A 17,730-nucleotide genomic window follows, 5' to 3' on the forward strand; every position below is an offset into this window, starting at 1 on the left:
AATATCATATTAAATATTATGAGCAGCACACAGGCAGGCAGTCTTTATTACTGAAGATGATTTCTTTTCAGCTTTGCTTAGGGTAAAGGGGAGCTGGCTTCGAAATATCTAATTTTTGTGATGGAGATTATGTAAAATAATTTATGTACCTTCAGGTCCTAAGATTAATAATACTTTTAGCCAAAGAATTTCAGCAGTTTAGTTAAATAAATATTAATTATCTCCTACCTTAACTCGCAGTTTACTTAGATTCTGGGACATAGCAATAAGACAACATAAATTTACCCTCAAGGTTTGCATAGTCTATAAAAATTATCATTTTAAAAGTTTTACGAGTAATCATGAATGAGGCTTAGAACTGAAAGCGAGCTTCAGTGCTACTGTTGACGCGGCTTCTAACCTCTTACGTACTGAATGACTTTCTGCTCATTTTCTTCACACACAGAAACGGAAAGGCTTATTTTGGGGCATCCACTGTGCTTTTATTTATATTGTATGATTTTTTTCTGCGGGTTTCTACAAATATAAATTTTTTCTTCCCCATCAGTAAACCAGTCCTTCTTACTGGAAGCATTATGGTAACCAGTATTTCTTTTAGTTTTCTCATAAGATTCACATTGAAACTATGTGTGAAGTAAAGAAAATCTACCGTCAGGAAGAATTTAGAATTTCTAAGAAGTCCTTAACTTTTCCAAGAGACCATCATAATCCATCAGTCACAACTGAAAAAGGTAACTAATGAAACAAAAAACATATAACCACTTATTTAAAAGGAAGACAGCTTAATCTTGCTTGCTATTTATTATTAGAAAACAACTTTAGATTTCTATGTAAAATTTAAACATGAAAAGTAAGAACAAAACCACAATTTAATAACGTAAGCCATTTTACTACTTTAAGTTTTCTATTAATTCGTATAGAGCTTTACATTTTACACAGCACTCATGATGTTTTGACCATCACAACCTTGTGAATCAATAAGAACATCTTACAGATCAAAGCAAAATAAATAAAAACTTTAAAAAAAAAAGCTTGATGCTATTCAGAGGTGGAGTGACTTCCCCAAAATCAAAATCAACAAATTTGGAACTAAGACGCAGATGTAAATCCTATTTCACACCTTCTCTAAGAACTACTTTCATTTGAAGAAATACACTCAGCCAGACTAGTATATGAGATACTCCACTGTTCTAAATTCTTTTAATTTTTCCGCAGGAAAAGAGTTAAAGTTTGAAAATGAATAGTAAGGGACAGTATTGAAAAGTGATGGACCAAACTCCCAGTGGAGTATTAACCTGTTGATAAAGATTTTTAAAGAAACAATTTATAAAATGATTATCAACTTAAATTTACTTTGTTAGAATTTCTATGTCTAAGTTTGGGGAAAACGTTTAGAATGTCACTGTTTTGTCATTATACCCAAAAGGAGGAGGTATGTTGGTTGCATTAAAATTGTTTTAGCAAATGTACCTTATAAAAATTCTTAAGGAGTACAATTTTAAAGCCATCCCTCCTTTCTCTTTCTTTGTCCTTGCCATTATATTCATGTAATGTTACAGACAAGTGGTGATGATTACATTTGAGAATAAAGTCTTTCTCTGTCTTTTTTATTTTTTAGAGGTATGGCCTGTCTATGTGGAATTGACCAATGGAAAGGTGTATGGCTGCGACTTCATCGTCAGTGCTACTGGAGTTACACCAAACATAGAACCTTTCCTCTGTGGCAATAATGTAGGTGAAATTTTTTGTCCTGTTCTGTTAGGAATATTTTTAAAGTACTATATTTATGAAGATCTCTAACTCAAAACTGTAACTTAAGATGGCAGAAAATAATTTATAGTTTATTCATGTCTTGATTTGCAGTATTTCTTACTGCCTAATGTTGTTAAGCAGTTAATATCTCAGCACAAATGTCATCATTAACAGGATTTATCTGAAGATTGGTAAAAAACTGACACGTCCTATGAATTCTTAGAAGTGATCCTTTAGAGAAACCATCTTATATTTTTTGCTTTATAGAATTTGAAGCTTACAAAACTGAGGAATATTCTTATAATTAGGAGTTGAGTAGTTATATGAGGGTATTCTTGATGTTGAAATTCTAAGAATTTTATGGGTGTTTGTCTATCTTAGTAGAAATTTGGTTCCCTGGAAATTCAGCTTGCTTGTCTAAATTTTACAGCTGTTTCTCACTTTCTCATTAAACATCAGCATACTAAGGTATAAAACCTTGATTTGATCTTTTACTTTCGAATTAAAGAGTCAAGTCATTTTTCTTACCATGTATGTTTATGAAGAACACTGTTTAGTTTGCCCTAGGAGAAGATGGTGGCCTGAAAGTGGATGACCATATGCACACATCCCTTTCTGATATCTACGCTGCAGGTGACATCTGCACTGCATCCTGGCAGCCCAGTCGCGTCTGGCAGCAGGTAAGCCTGCATACATGAGCACGTTTTTATCAGAGATCAAGTCTGAAAAGAAAGGAGTTGCTACCTACAAATCCAACTTTCTGGTTTTCCAAGTTTTCCTCTTTAAGTAGAAAGCTACCATAGAGTCTTCCATTACAATAAAAAAAAGAAAAAATACATATTGAATTTTCCCCTTTTGCTAAGTCGTAAGAATGGAGTAGACCGGGCTGTCTTTTAATTTTAAAAGCATTATGGGTTATTACATTGCTTTTTATCCTCAGATGCTTATCACCACTGTTCAGTGGAACTTTGTGATGGTGGAAATTTTTTTTTCTCTCTCTGGCTGCTTTTAATACTCTGTCCTTAACCTTGATCTTTGCCATTTAACTTATTATATGTCTTGGTGTTGTCTTCCTTGGGTTCCTTGTGTTGGGAGATCTGTGCACCTCCATGGCCTGAGAGACTATCTCCTTCCCCAGATTGGGGAAGTTTTCAGCAGTTACCTCCTCAAAGACACTTTCTATCCTTTTTTCTCTCTTTTTCTTCTGGTGCCCCTGTAATGCAAATACTGTTCTGTTTGTATTGGTCACACAGTTCTCTAAATATTCTTTCGTGCCTAGAGATCTTTTTTTCTCTCTGTGCCTCAGCTTCTTTGTATTCCTGTTCTCTAGTTTCTATTTCATTTAACATCTCCTCTACTTCATCTAATCTGCTTTTAAATCCTTCCTTTGTATATTTCATTTCAGATACTGAATTCTTCAACGTTTGTATCTCATTCCTGAATTCCTTCCTCCCTGAGTTCTTGAATACTTTTCTGTAGCTCCATGAGCATGTTTACGATTTTTATTTTGAAATTTCTTTCAGGAAGATTGATGAGTTCAGTTTCACTTGGCCCTCTTTCTGGTGTTTGTGGGATTTTAGTTTGAACCAGGTTCCTCTGATGTTTCATATTTGTAGGTGGCGCCCTCTGGTGCCCAGAAGCTCTACTCTGGAGCTGCTCAGTCCCTGGAGCGATGGCAGGGGTCACAGGCGAGTGGTGCTGGTGCCCTCTTCCTTGAGGTCTGCTGTTTTCCCCAGGTGTAGGCAGTGTACCACAGCCTTCTTTCCTATTACTCTTTCAATTAGATGTATTTGCTATATTTTCATATTATATGTGGTTTGGAGAGGAGGTTTTCATCTCACCTCTCACCTAATTTTTAAGCCTAATCCTCTGTGATGGTGGAAATTTCTATACATTTCCAGTGTCCAGTCAGGTGGCAACTAGCCACGTGTCTGTTAAGCACTTTAAATGTGGCTAATATGACTGAGGAAGTGAATTTTAATTTTATTTATATTTAATTTATTTAAATAGCATATGTGGCTAGTAGCTACCATACTGGATACTACAGCTTTGGATTAAAAAAACAACCAACCACTGAGATTATAAACGATATGGATAAAGCATTCTGTTCATGATGACCCTTTTCTGTCCCTGTGAGAATTATTACTGAAAAAAATGTTCCTATAGTACACTGCCTTCCTCATCCTAATAACTTCTTCCAGTAGGATCTAGATTTCCTCTTGCCCTCAGTGTTGCTTGCCTCCTAATGTTGGAGCAAAATACTAGAGAAAGTGGCCATGGGTGAGGTTGTCTTAGTGGAGTTGAGATACTGGTAGGTGGTACACACAAAGAGAACAATCAGCATTTGTGAAGGACCAGCTCCACAGGTAGGGATAGTATTCATTCAGCTTAACTATGAAATACAAAGTAAATTTTGTGGGATATCTGTTGCAAATCTCAGGAATTAGAGTTTTGGAGTTTTTTAACATTTAAATCTTTGAGGATAAATTATATCCTTAATGTACATCATACTCTGATATAGGCAAGAAAAATCCAAAAATAAACAGGTGTCTCTTGTTTTGATTAATCTAATAGACCCTTAACTTGTATAATAGTTAGTACCCTAGTTTTACATAGTCCAAGACAAAATGGACTTTGAAGCTAGAATACATTAGGTGATGGGAATACTGATGCTGAGAAGTCATTTTAAATTCTCCTCTACAACAGATTCAGTTTCTCTTGTATTTTTATTGTACTTCTACAAAGTTTTGTGATTTTGTGATAATCCACCAGGATTATATTACAGGTCTGTTCTGTTAGCCATTCTCTAGCTGTGCTCACCTTACACTCTGTTCCCTTACCATATAGACTACCTCTAACTTCATCAGATTTACCTTGTTTACACAGAGGAGACTGAGTTTTTTAAAAATAAAGCCCTTCTACCAGAAATGCTTGAAACTCATTTCCATGATTGTGGTATTTTTGCACACAAAAAAGTCAGCATTAGTTACACACACACAGAGGGGTACAGAGAAACTGCTTACTGCAGGCTAACCTATGTATATTTATATTTCATAAGTATTCAAGAAATTGAGGCTCAAATAAATAAGAACTTAAATATGTAGGGAAGTTGATAATTAAATTTACTGACTCCAAAGCCCAGCATTCTGAGTCACAAAACTTTGTAGAAATACAACAAAAATATAACAGAGGAAAAATTGATACTGCTGTAGAGAAGAAATTAAAATGACTTCCCAGCATCAGCTGATGAACTCTAATGTTTCCTGGGGCTGGATACCACCTAGTAATATCATTGAAGCCATAACTATCTAGCACCAAAAAATGAGGATTAGGAAAAGGAACAAATTCTCAGTGATAATTTGGCATCTCTATTAATGCTGATAATAATTAACATGCTCTAATAAGGGAACTGGTTTAATTAAAATGTTCTCACCTAATATAGCCTGAGTAGTGTATTGAAACATTCGGAGTTGGTATCATCCTTTTAGAGGTAGCAATTTAGAAATACCAAAAATCAGTTTGGTTAGTATTTGCTTCTGTGGCAAAGATGGTCCACCCCAGTCCTCTTACTAGCTAGTTTTAACTCATTTCAAGGACTGTCAAAAAGAATTCCTTTAAGGAATTTTACAATGTTAAGGTGATAACATTTTTCAAGTAATGATAATGAAAATTTATGTAAGCCTAACATTTTTTATTTCAGATGAGGCTGTGGACCCAAGCTAGACAGATGGGATGGTATGCAGCCAAGTGCATGGCTGCAGCTATTTTAGGAGACTCTATTGACATGGATTTCAGCTTTGAACTTTTTGCTCATGTAACAAAATTTTTTAACTATAAGGTAAGACAGATAGGCAAATGAATGCCCTTTTTTGCTTGTTAGTCTTACAATTATGATCTATTCATTTTACTCAAAAAAACATATATTCTCATTTCTTAATATTCTCATTTCTTACCAATCAGTAGCTGGTATTATTGCTGATCTTGATTCTTAATCAGCTGATAAGCATTACCTACCATCCCACTATACTGCTGTACAGTGAAGGGAGATAAAAATATTTTCAATAGTAAATAATTGGCCTATGAAATTTCTAACTCATTTCCTAATTAAATCTGAAAATCATGACTCCAGGCTAGTATTGTCCAGATCCTATATTTCACTAGCCACTTTTAATGCTCATGTAGGTTGTGTGGTGGTATCATCTGTAGAATGCATGCATGCCATTCAGACATTTTCTTTGGGACCTTCCGCATCAGTGCTTTTAGCTATAAAATTTGTGAATTTTCCTACCACCTTTTTGGCATAATATGCCCTGTAATTATATATTATGCTTCCTTTTTGAGTAACCTTTTTAATCCCTATACATAGGTTGTATTACTGGGAAAATACAACGCACAGGGCTTAGGTTCAGATCATGAATTGATGCTGAGATGTACCAAAGGACAAGAATACGTCAAAGTCGTCATGCAGAATGGGCGAATGATGGGAGCTCTCCTAATTGGTGAAACTGATTTAGAAGAAACATTTGAAAACTTAATTTTAAATCAGATGGATCTTTCATCATATGGAGAAGATCTACTGGATCCAAACATTGACATAGAAGATTATTTTGACTAAAAAGGAAATTTCAAGAACCACATAAAGTAAAATGACTAGTGATTTAATGACCAACTAAAGTTAAAAATAAGTAAAACTCTAAAGATGAAATCAAATTGTTTACAATTGACCACTCTTCAGTTTTGTATTTTTAACTTAAGACACATTCATTTGTGACTTAAATTGGAATAAATTTAGCTAGGTTGTTCTCTACTTAGCCATTAATTTGGTCTGCTTAGTATATTGGAGCCATTCATTGATTGTGAAATGTCAGAATAGGGCTGAGGTTTCAGCCTATAAAGAGCTTATATTTAAATTTTACTTAAGTAGAGATGTGGCAATATTATGCTTGCTAATATTATTTGTATTGATAACTTATTCCTTTCTTATTTGGATGTTACAGCAATTATAACCTAAAACCACTCACTTTCTGTGATGAGCTTATGTAAAATTTTCAGTATAACAGTGTTATCAAAAGAACTAGATATATCAAGGCATAAAGAACTTAACATGTGAACATAAAATTTTCTCCTTGATTCATACTGTAAATTTATAATTCAGGATCTCAAAAATAAGTCTTCAATACTTCAAAGTTCTGAAAATACAGCTCCATATATGTAAAATATTAAAATTGTCTTAAAAAGTAAACTTTTAACTACCAAAATAATAGTATATACATGCAATAAACGGTTTTCTTGGAAAATTTTAAAATATTCATCTCATGCATCAATTTTTCTTTTCTTAGCCCCTGTATTCTTAGAATCAGATTTCTTAAGCATGTTTGCAGACTTCTGGAAGTCACCTGAATTTTCTTCTTCCCTCTTTTTATCAGTTCCTTCAGAATGACAAGTTTGAGGTGATTCAATCTACAAAACAATAAAAAAGCAAATACACTGGTAAAAATTCAGCTATTCCATTTCCTCATGAGATTAATAAAAAGCTAACGGATGTAGGAGGACTACTGAGATAAGTTTCCAGTGGTCTGGTTTTTTTCCTTCAGATTTCTATTCGGATATGAGCCCTGTCTTGAATGAAGGGGCTGTGCTATCAAAGAAATGCTGAAGCTTAGACACAATGGTACATGGCATGTTTGACAGTATTTAGTTTATACCAGTGCTTTTCATCCTCTGCCAGACTTCTCCACCAATATATAAGGTCAGGATATATGTCAAAATTCTTTCACCTAATACCACTACAAAAAACAAAGGTATGTTTTCTCTCTTCCATATACAAATTCTAGGAAGAAAACTGACTTTTGTCTGTTCTTACGTTCAACTGGACCCAGGAGAGCACTAGTTAAAACTAAAGGCTTTGGGATGCTTTTAGTATATTTTTTAAATATGTAAAAACTGAAAATTAGTAGCCAGATCATTACCCCAAAACAGCTCTGTGTGGGCTTCTTCACTTGCATGGTAATAACATGGGCCTCACTGTTCAGAAGATTCGCTTTAGGTCCTATTTTCAAGTATGAAATGGTCGCATAAGCTGTGAAACTGTAATCTTCTCTGCAGAAGAGAAAGGCCAACAGTCAGGTAGGTTCTCAGATGCTACAGAAAACAAATTTGTAAAAAAAAAAAAACCATCAAGTACAATAAACTTGAAGCAACACATTGATGTGCTATAAAAATGCAATTTATAGCAAATATTTGCTTTACAGTTTTTTTACTTAAATGCTCAATTAAAATTTTGGATTTACTAGATAAATTTGATTGATAGAGCATTTAGAATTTCACACGTACAAAATCATTTGTTCTGTTGCAATTAGGAAAATGAGAAAGAAAGACATGAGAGGACGAGGACCAGGTTTGTATATACTTAAGGTACTGCTGTAGAAGAAGGTGTGCGATAATTTTCTCCAGGTCTTCACGAGGAAGCACGGGAGGAACAACACCGGCTACTCTCAGTTTTGCTGCCCCCTTTCCAAGCCAAGAGTCAATCAGCTTCAAGGGTGTCAGCTTTTCATTCATTTCCTCTGCCTGCTTCAGGATCTTGATTAGATCTCTACAGTTCGCTGTTACATTCCTTCTTTCAAATGCTACAATGAAAGAGACAAGCAATTAGCATTCAGAAATTAGGGCAAGGATAGGCTATCCTAAGTGGTTAAACTGGTTTAAAATGAATCCTCCAACATGAGCCACCCTAAACATTGATTTGTTAATTTGTCCTGAACTAAGACTAGGCCATTCCTCAATTCCCTATTACTAAACTAAGTTACAGTCTCTGTAAGACACTGTGGGATTTACAGTGAGGTAAAGAAAATAACCTGGTTATCAGAAGGCCTTTGGGTGTGCTGTACAAACCGCAGTGTCTGCCAGGCATGATTATAACAGATAATGAGGGGTGTTTTAGAAGAGTCGGTCTGTTCTTCATACTTTACTGATTTGTGTTCATTAAGCAATATTCTGAAAACGAGTATGGCTTCCTAAGTACTCTGCTTCAGAGACAAGAATGTCCTGTTCAGAGAACCCAGTTAGTGATACTAGCACTCTGATTTATAAATCAGATTCCTGTTAATTTGGTCAGTATAACAGTCTAATAAACTGATTAATAAGTTTTCAAGCTGCAAAATTTTTAAAATTAGAGTGACCTTCACCCACCAAAGCATCAGAATTTCATAAGGAACTGGTTAATCCAGCTCTTCAAATACAACACCCACAGAATCAAGAAAAGTTCAAAGACAACACTAAAACACTGCTAACGTAGTGTCTTAGGAGTTGTTAGCCATTATCTAGATAAAAAATGATTCACTCTAATCTGTATTTTGCACTAAATTTCTCTTAATACTTTATAGTGACTGGAGAGTTTATCACAAGATTAGCCTTTTCTTATATAAGTAGCATTTATATTCAGAGGGATTTCAACTTTTTCCTTTTTCCACTCAAAAATTTTAAATGCCCTCAGTATAGCAATATAAAATATATGCATACTTATATGGCATTTATATACCTCTTTCAAAACTTTATTATTTTTGAATCTAGAAAATTCTATCTGTACCTTGTTTAATCCTTTCAATCCATTTTGGGGTCTACTACTGCCCTCATGTAGTCCCAGCTATACGTATTAGCCTAGAAAGATTTATAACACAATGAACTCACCAATGTCTTTACAGCAATTATCACACATTTTGTTACACGCTTCTGAGTCCCACACTTCATCAAAATGTTGAGCTATCAATACACGGCGACATCTGCAAACATGTCGAGAGACCAAATTATTAAATGAATTAAAGTTTTAAGAGTCCTTATTTCAAAATATGGTTGTAGATTGTATTAGTTTCCTACTGCTGCCATAGCATTACCAACAAGCTTAGTGGCTTTACAATAACACATATTTATTATCTTAAATTTCTATAGGTTTAGGAGGTTGATGTAGGTCTCACTGGGTTAAGATCAAGGTGCCAGCAGGGTTGGATTCTTTCTGGAGGCTCCAGGGGAGAATGTTCCCTTGCCCTTCCCAGTGTCTAGAGGCCGCCCCCATTCCTTGGCTTGTGACCTCCGCCCTCCATCTTCAGAGCCAAGAACAGCGGGTCGGGTCTTCACATCACATCACTCTGACCTTCTGCATCGTTTCCACATTTAAGGATCCTTGTGATTATACTGGGCTCACCCAAATCTCCCTATTTTAAGGTCAGATGATTAGCAACCTTCACTGCCTTTTGCCTGGTAAGGTAACATACTCCCAGGTTCCAGGGCATTGGAGTAGACACCTGCCCACCATGCACAATTTTTTTCCATATGTACTTGGTAAACTTGGCTTTTCAAAAGTCCAAGATTCCTTTTGAGATTCCATATTTTACAACTATTAAGAAAATCTTCCTGAGAGCAAAGCAGTTTCTTGTATTTTACAGTATGAGTCTGATTCTAAACCCAAAAAAATATGCTTCTTGGGGTTTAATGGACATCTAAGGTAATCTTTATTTTTCCTCAACTAGATTATTGCTGCGGCTATCGGAAGTACATACCATTTTCTGTCATTGTCCAGTTACTGCTTAACATTTCAAAATTTCGGAGTCCTTTTTATGTGATGGGCAATAAGATACAAAGATGACTAAGACTGAGTCACCACCAGAGAGGTAAATGGTCTGATTAAAGCCACCCTGAATAAATTTAAATTCATTTCCTAAGGAAAACTTGACTCTGCTCTCAATTATTTTATAAACCGTCAACTAGTAGGATGGTTGGTATGTGTTACTGACCCCAGCTCTCAAAATGCCTTACATGTATTTTCAAAATTATTAAAGCACGTAGATAATAAGCCAGTACCAAAGAGAAAAGGCTTGAACTCATTGGTAATTTGTACCAAAACCTTCAATGAAAGAGAGGCGGGGATATGGACAAAATAGGTGAATGGGATTAAGAAGTCCAGTCTTCAGGTATAAAATAAGACTCAGGGATGTAATGAACAGCATAGGAAATAGAGTCAAAAACACAGTAACAACTCTGTGTATCAACAGTTGGTAACTAGACTTATTGTGAGCATTTCATACTATGTATACAAAATCACTTGTATATCTGACACTGAAAAATACTGTATGTCAGTTCAATTTAAAAAATTCAGCATTTCAATATATTTTACTTTAAAACACACACACACAAGACACACTCCTTCAATAAAAAATAGTTTTGTTGGAGAATTATCTGAGAGAGAGAGTATCTTTTCTTGGATTAAGGCAGACCCAGCAGGTTCATCTACTGGTTTCCCACCCTCCAGACATCTGTTTTTACAGGTTTACACTCGATCTTCTATCACTGTATTTACTCACTTTAGTAATGCATGGGCTTTCATAGTGTGCTTGTCTTTGACAAGGTGTGTGGCTTACTTGCTTATGTTTTGACAGTATGACACCATCTCATAAAGCTTCTGTTGTCCCACATTTTCCATCACCACCATTGAACTTATTCTGAATATATCTCCAAAGCCATAATACAAAATACAGTCTGCTTTCATGTCATCTCGACCTGTAGTGTGAGAAACCTTGAGATTGCATAATTACTGTAAAAGTTCAAAACGTGCAAAAATAGCATATATGAAATTAGCTGGCAATGCTTCATAGTCTAAATGTATCACATCTCAACTTGAGACAGATGTGAAAGCTTTGTAATAGCTGCCCTCAAATCACAAAATATGAAGGCTAAAGGGACAACAGCTGTGTTAGTTGAAAAAATGTCTACAAGTAATCCAGTTATTGAGGTTATAGATTTAAATGTAAGACACAATTCCTAACACTCAAATACCACATAATTAAAGTTTTTCCATAGGCAAATTAATTATAAACCAGCGAAAATGACTTCATTGTTCTTAAAAGTACTAGCCATTAAAAAGGATCAAAATTACAGAATTAAACATCATATATAGTATGTTCTCTGGAAAAGCTTTTTAAAAGCTACTTCTGGATATGAATTATACATACCTGCACGTCCACTCTCTTGGTAATAATTTTCCATAGACTTACTCATTGAATGATGAATAACAAACCGCACATCTGGCTTATCGATTCCCATACCAAATGCAACCGTTGCCACTACCACCTAAAATGTTTCAACATTTCATGTTAGGTCAAGTTCAAAAATTGTTAAAGGTAAATTAGGCTCCTGCTGAAGACAATATACTAAACCTGAATTTCACTGGCTGACCATCTTCTATGAACCTTGGTCTTATCTTCTGGTTCCAAATTGGCATGGTATGCCCCTGCATGAATCCCCAGTTTCTGTAAACTAACTGTAACTTGCTCAGCGTCTTTCTGAGAAAAGCAATATATGATTCCTGTAGTAAAATATGTCCAGTTGTTAGATATATATATATCATATTCCTGGAAGACAATTTTTAACACACACACGCTCAAGATACTGATTAGTACAATTGCAAGGCCCTGGACACACACGGACTTGGTGGTGTAACAGGATTCGATCGGCAGCTTGCTCAAAAGCAGAAATGAGCCCTGAGCAACAGTTTCGGTTCCCATGACCTCTTTTCTCTCTCCAACTTGGATCTCCCACTACACACTGTTTCTCAAGCTGACGTCCCACAGCTCCCTAAGATATTAAGGAGTGTGCTGTGAAGAGTTTCATGTGGAAATGAGTTTGGGGAATACTGCACTGAACAAAAAGTAAGTTTCTCTCTTTATCTGCAGGGCTGGTCAGAAAGTCTAGTGGCCGGCAAACCCTGTGAATCTCCTGGAGGGATAAATGAGCTGCAGCCTTCCTCAAACTTACCTGACCTAGAATTCCTTTTACCCAAAGCACTCATTACTGTCTCCTGAAAAATCTATAGAACTGAAATGCTACTTTTACACAACCCTGTGTGTTAGTAACACTTGTCTATGCATTAATTCTGGAACACATGTATATATACTCTCAACTCCAACTATACTTAGAATGTACTTTATTTCTTATTCATTAATGTGTCCTTTGCTGTAAGGACTATATTTTATATCCCTTTAGAATATCAGTGCTTAACTTCTACCTTATACACGGGATACTTACTAAACGTGTGTTGTTGATCATATAATGTCATCAGGTCTACTCTTTAAGGCAATTAAGTATAAATAAAGTAAATCAGTTTCATGACTTAAAACCTGTGCCATTAGCAAATGCCACATCCAGTTTCTAAGATCATGAAACAGATCAATTTTACCATAACATTTTCAAGTATCTGTTGTCATACAATATTTTTTGGTGCTGACCATTCGTCAGTGTATCAGTGTAATACTAGTTTTGAAAACTCTCAGTCTTCAGTTGGTTTGTTTTTGTTACCTGATTGTCCTTTGTATCTCCCATTAATGAGTTTTACAATATCCTCAACAAAATCTTCAGTGTTTGAGGGCTTCTGTCGAACCTTAAAAAAGAAAAGCTGACTTATTAAAAAGTAAATTGATGAGGAGTACCACCCTTGCAGTCATTTACTTCCAGCTTTCAGGGTGCCATTCCTTCATGGGCTTAGCATTCTTCCTATTGCTCTTTCACTCACCTCGTCTGACTCTACCATCCCCCAGACTCTTCTTAACCCTAATTTGTTTAATTTACCAGAGATGGGCAGGAAATACAATGAATAACTTGTAACAATAGGGACTTTTTAATTTTCTGATGCTACTTTTATAAAAACTTAAACCATCGGATAAATAACTGTTGGATGAAAACGCAAAAAAACACTGTCTAAAAAGAATTAGAAAAAATACCTATTAGGTTATTTAACTTTCAAGGTTACATATCAAATATAATCTAAATAGGGAGTATCAGCAAACTTTTAATAGCATATTAATTTTGTATTATTTCATAATTAGTTTCAATTGCAGGTATCTTTAGGGTCCTTGGTATCAATCCATGCTTTCTTTCCATCCTTGCCCAAGAATGAACATATCTGACAAGGCGCTGTCTTCTCTTTAACCTAGCAAAGGACTGTGCCGTACAAGAGATAAGGGAAAAAAACGCCTTAATGAATCTGCTTGTAATCACCTCCTGATTTTAGAAACTCCTAAACATCGTGAACCGTTACTCATGTAAATAAAAAACAAAAAGGTAACCTCTCTGCCACAATCCTTCACAGAAGTAATAAATGGCCATAAAAGTTGCACACCTCATGAGGCTTAGAACCTCACCCCCCGTTTTGAGAGAAATCTTCTGCATCCGTGAATGTTTTGTTGCCCTTGTCTAGCTTGGATTAATACTTAGTCTATAGGCACACACCTGATCTACATTTGCCCTCTTATGGCACTAAACTATGTTTTCTACCTTTATCTTGCATCTACCTACCACTTCAGCATGTAATTAAAAAAAATAATAATAATAATAAGGGAGAAATGTGGGATTCACATATAAATCAAGTATAAAAATCAAACGAATATTCATATTTGACCTGATTTATAGTTCATGATGCGTGATCAAAACCGAAAGTTTCTGTGATATGACTGCCCTTGCACTGTTCACCATGTAAGAACTTATTCACTATGTAAGAATTTGTTCACCATGTAAGAACTTGTTTGTTATGCTTCAGAAGATTGGAGACTGTTGAGAACTAGGCTTGGGGTTGATTAATGATTGTGCATTGAGTCCCCTATACAGAATTTTATTGTTGTTAACAAGCATTTGATCAATAAATATGAGAGATGCCCTCTCAAAAAAAAAAGATAGGACAGTTGGGGAAATGTGAAACAAACTAGAGATTTGATGATGTTAAGGGATTATCACTGATGTGGGGTTTTTTGTAGATTAAATGTTGATATTGTGGTTAGGTTTTAAAAAGGATGCCCTTGTCCATTATAGAAACATAGTGAAATGTTTACAGATTAAGTTATACAATGTCTAGATTTCTATGATGTCTAGAACGTCGATCTGCAGCTGGGGACTGGGATCAAAGAGCATGGGTTTGCAGAGCATGAATTGTCCATTAGTGAAGCCATTCATCAGCTCATGGAGCTTCTCCACACTATTCTCTCTACTTTTGTATATTTCTATAATAAAAGTTTTTCAAAGGGAAAAAAAAAATAAAAAGTTACATACCTCATAATAAAGATTTGGCCGGTTAAAGGAAGCTGTAAACGTCAGACACTTCTCCACACACAGTATCTTCTGAGCATCCTTCAGCACGTGACTGGTTGCAGTTGCTGTCAGCCCAATTAGCGCTGTGTTAGGGAACTGCCGCTTCAGGATACCAAGTGCCTTATAATCTGGAAAAGAAAATGTGAAGTGGCCCTCTTTCTATCCTCTCAGGAATAGTTGTTATGTCTCTTAGCATGCAGATAATCAATGACCACTGTCATCTTATTGCAGAGCCTCTAATTTGCAGTTGCTGCCAAGCCTTTCTGAGCGGGCAGGCTTCATGACACTTTCCACTGGTTCCTCAGAAACCCTGTGCGTGGCCACAGGTGGAACTCCCCATTGGAGAGAAGGAACACCGCAACATTTCCAGGAAGCTATGCACTGGTCTACACCTGCTGCGACAGTGGATTCGGGAGGCAGTGGGAAGTGCCGTAGTGTTTGAATCTATTACAACTGATGAGTAAAAGGCCATCAGCCAGAACCCTTCTACCCCCAGTGTTGTCCAAAAGTGGCAGATTCAGGCTGGAAAAAGCTCAGTGAGGGCACTGGTTTTTATGTCACTTACTTCAGGAAAACCATTCCAGGCTCACATTTGTTACACACCTAAATCACTAGATTGGTTGTCCTTAAGTACTTCAACTACTTGGGAGAAAAGTGGAAAAGAAATGTGGTAGAAATTGTTAAATGCTACGGTAAAGAACTACCATGAAAATACAGAGGAGAGAGTAACTGCCTGGGACATTGTGAAGGTTTCAAGGAGGTGACATCTGAGTTAGGTCTTGAAGAATGAGCAGAAGTTCATGAGGAAGGGGAGAAGAAAACACCAGGCAGAGAAACAGCCAACACACCGGCAGGAAATGTCACAGCATGTCGCAGGAACAGCAAGCGGTTCAGGGGGCTCACCCTGCAGGGGTTGTGCTGGATGGACTACTGTCAACTCCGGTAAGCTGGAGACCACAGCCCCGGTAGGGTCCCAAGCGGGAGCTGGCCCAGAAGAGGCCCTTGTGCAGGCGTGGGAGGCAGAAGTGAGCCGGCCACCACTACGTGCAGGTCTCTAGAGGCAGAGAGGGTGACGGGCAGTCTTCCTGGTTCTTTCCCACTCCTCCTCCGGCTCATCTTCCCAACCGGGCGTGCTGGTCAACAGCGGCCCCAGCACATGCTCAGCAGCAGACCCCGAAGGTGAGAGCCACTCAGGGATCCGGCTTAGCAGAGACCTTGCTGGCCATGCCAGGTGCAGATTCTGCTACCAGCTGTGACCGTCCTGCACCAGCGACTTTTCTCTGATCCTCCAACTTCCCCTTTAGACCTTCCCTTCCCCAGCTCCTAAAATTAACTGCAGGGTCAGCTCCCTAAAATGAACCCCTGAACCCCTCTCATTCAGAGTGCCTCTGCTTCACTGCCTGAACCTTCCCTGACACTGTCACACTTCAGAGTGCAGACAGGCAGGTTTAAGTAACACTATGAGCAATACAGGCAGTTGATTCTCTCTCCGTAGATTATCCTACAGGAAAATGAGACATGTAATTTTTAAACCAGACAATGGACATAAATAGACATGTTTCAGAAATCATCTTTTGGTGGCAGTGCAAAGGATGGGCTAGAATAGGCAAAAGACCAAAGAAGAAAAGAGACCAGTTAAAACGGCACAGGTAACAACACTCTGGCACAGTCCCATTAAAACAGCGAGGGCCTTAGTAGAAAGGACAGTATACATACTGCCTAAGGCACTTAAATCAAAACTAAAAAAAATACCTGTGCCCCAAATCATTCTGAAGGTAGATAATTCCATCTCTAAACTACAAGTCTACTACCCCTGTGGAAGTATAAGAAAAGGAGAAGGCAGATCAGAACCGCCAGACCACTAATATTTAAGGAGGCAGCAAAGGGAGAACAGAGGAGTGAGAATGGACAGGATAAAATCAAAAGCATCCATCACAGTAACCAGGGAGGAGAAAGCAGCCAGGCGGGAGGTAACCGTAATGCCACTGAAGGTGAGTGGGAAGAGGGGCAGTGGAGCTGAGGTCCCGGGATTAAGGCCTTGGGAAGTGGGGTTCCTGGTGACTTCTCAGGGGTGGAGGCAGGAGTGAGTCGAATTCAGAGAGCAATAAAGGTGAGAAATGGAAATGGTGAGTTTAGAAGGTGAGGTGAAAGGAGGAACAGAAACACAACAACACCAGAAAGGGGTGAAAAAGGTCAGAAGTGTATTTCCGTTTCTGGTTTTGTTTTTGGGGAGCCTGAATATGCCGGAGGACTTTGACGGAGTAGGATCTTAGGAAGGCAGGAAAGGATGCAGGGGGCACACCCACCATTTCCCTTGTACAGAAATGGTCTTTTGGCCTTAAAAAAACAGATTATTAATGTTTGGAAGGGGAGAGAGGAGATGTCCATACCCAGCAGCCCCTTTTTTCTGGGCACTAGGAGGCCTCTGCTTAGTGTGAGTTAGGGACTAAAGAGAAATACTAATTACTAATGGCATGAAAGGCTTGTTAGGAGGCTTGTATAGGATGAAATAGGGGCCAGTAAAAGGGAAGAGTGTGATGAAAGCTGAACTGAGGTGGAGATGAGTACAGTTATCCTATTTTTTTCCAACAGTGTCTAGCAGCCAAGCAGCAGGACTGGGGAAAACAGAAGCCGGGGAGAAGCCTGCATCTCAGTCTGGAACAGTGTCTGAAGCAGACGTGTTAAATGCTGGACTACCCAGGAGAAACCCAGCAGAAGCAGCGATAGCACAGTCTGAACGGGGAAAAAAATGTGACCGCGATGTGGGGCCTGGAGCCACGCACAAATACAGGTGTGTTACAGAGGAACCAAGGGGCTCCACAGAGTGTGAAGGCAGGCTCAGAAAGAAAG

The 17,730-nt window shown here is 37.5% G+C and overlaps 2 protein-coding genes across 7 annotated transcripts in view; one reads left to right on the top strand and one right to left on the bottom strand.

The window, feature by feature from the left end:
* PYROXD1 (pyridine nucleotide-disulphide oxidoreductase domain 1) overlaps nt 1-7,059 on the top strand; it is a 40,370-nt gene extending 33,311 nt beyond the window's left edge. For all 4 annotated transcript variants that reach the window (XM_036889267.2, XM_036889264.2, XM_057491928.1 and 1 more), the window contains 5 exons: nt 599-731; nt 1,619-1,731; nt 2,310-2,432; nt 5,453-5,590; nt 6,119-7,059. In XM_036889267.2, the coding sequence (XP_036745162.2) occupies nt 599-731; nt 1,619-1,731; nt 2,310-2,432; nt 5,453-5,590; nt 6,119-6,367 (756 nt within the window). In that variant the 3' untranslated portion in view covers nt 6,368-7,059. The remainder of the gene's footprint in view (nt 1-598; nt 732-1,618; nt 1,732-2,309; nt 2,433-5,452; nt 5,591-6,118) is intronic.
* The window catches only part of RECQL (RecQ like helicase), a 35,290-nt gene continuing 23,949 nt past the window's right edge, over nt 6,390-17,730 (bottom strand). For all 3 annotated transcript variants that reach the window (XM_036889262.2, XM_036889261.2, XM_057491927.1), the window contains 9 exons: nt 14,842-15,008; nt 13,099-13,180; nt 11,961-12,109; nt 11,757-11,874; nt 11,166-11,304; nt 9,442-9,533; nt 8,162-8,381; nt 7,722-7,851; nt 6,390-7,212 (listed from right to left, as the gene is read on the bottom strand). In XM_036889262.2, the coding sequence (XP_036745157.2) occupies nt 7,066-7,212; nt 7,722-7,851; nt 8,162-8,381; nt 9,442-9,533; nt 11,166-11,304; nt 11,757-11,874; nt 11,961-12,109; nt 13,099-13,180; nt 14,842-15,008 (1,244 nt within the window). In that variant the 3' untranslated portion in view covers nt 6,390-7,065. The remainder of the gene's footprint in view (nt 7,213-7,721; nt 7,852-8,161; nt 8,382-9,441; nt 9,534-11,165; nt 11,305-11,756; nt 11,875-11,960; nt 12,110-13,098; nt 13,181-14,841; nt 15,009-17,730) is intronic.

The sequence above is a fragment of the Manis pentadactyla genome, chromosome 14 (genome assembly GCF_030020395.1).
Source record: "Manis pentadactyla isolate mManPen7 chromosome 14, mManPen7.hap1, whole genome shotgun sequence".
NCBI classification, from domain to species: domain Eukaryota; kingdom Metazoa; phylum Chordata; class Mammalia; order Pholidota; family Manidae; genus Manis; species Manis pentadactyla.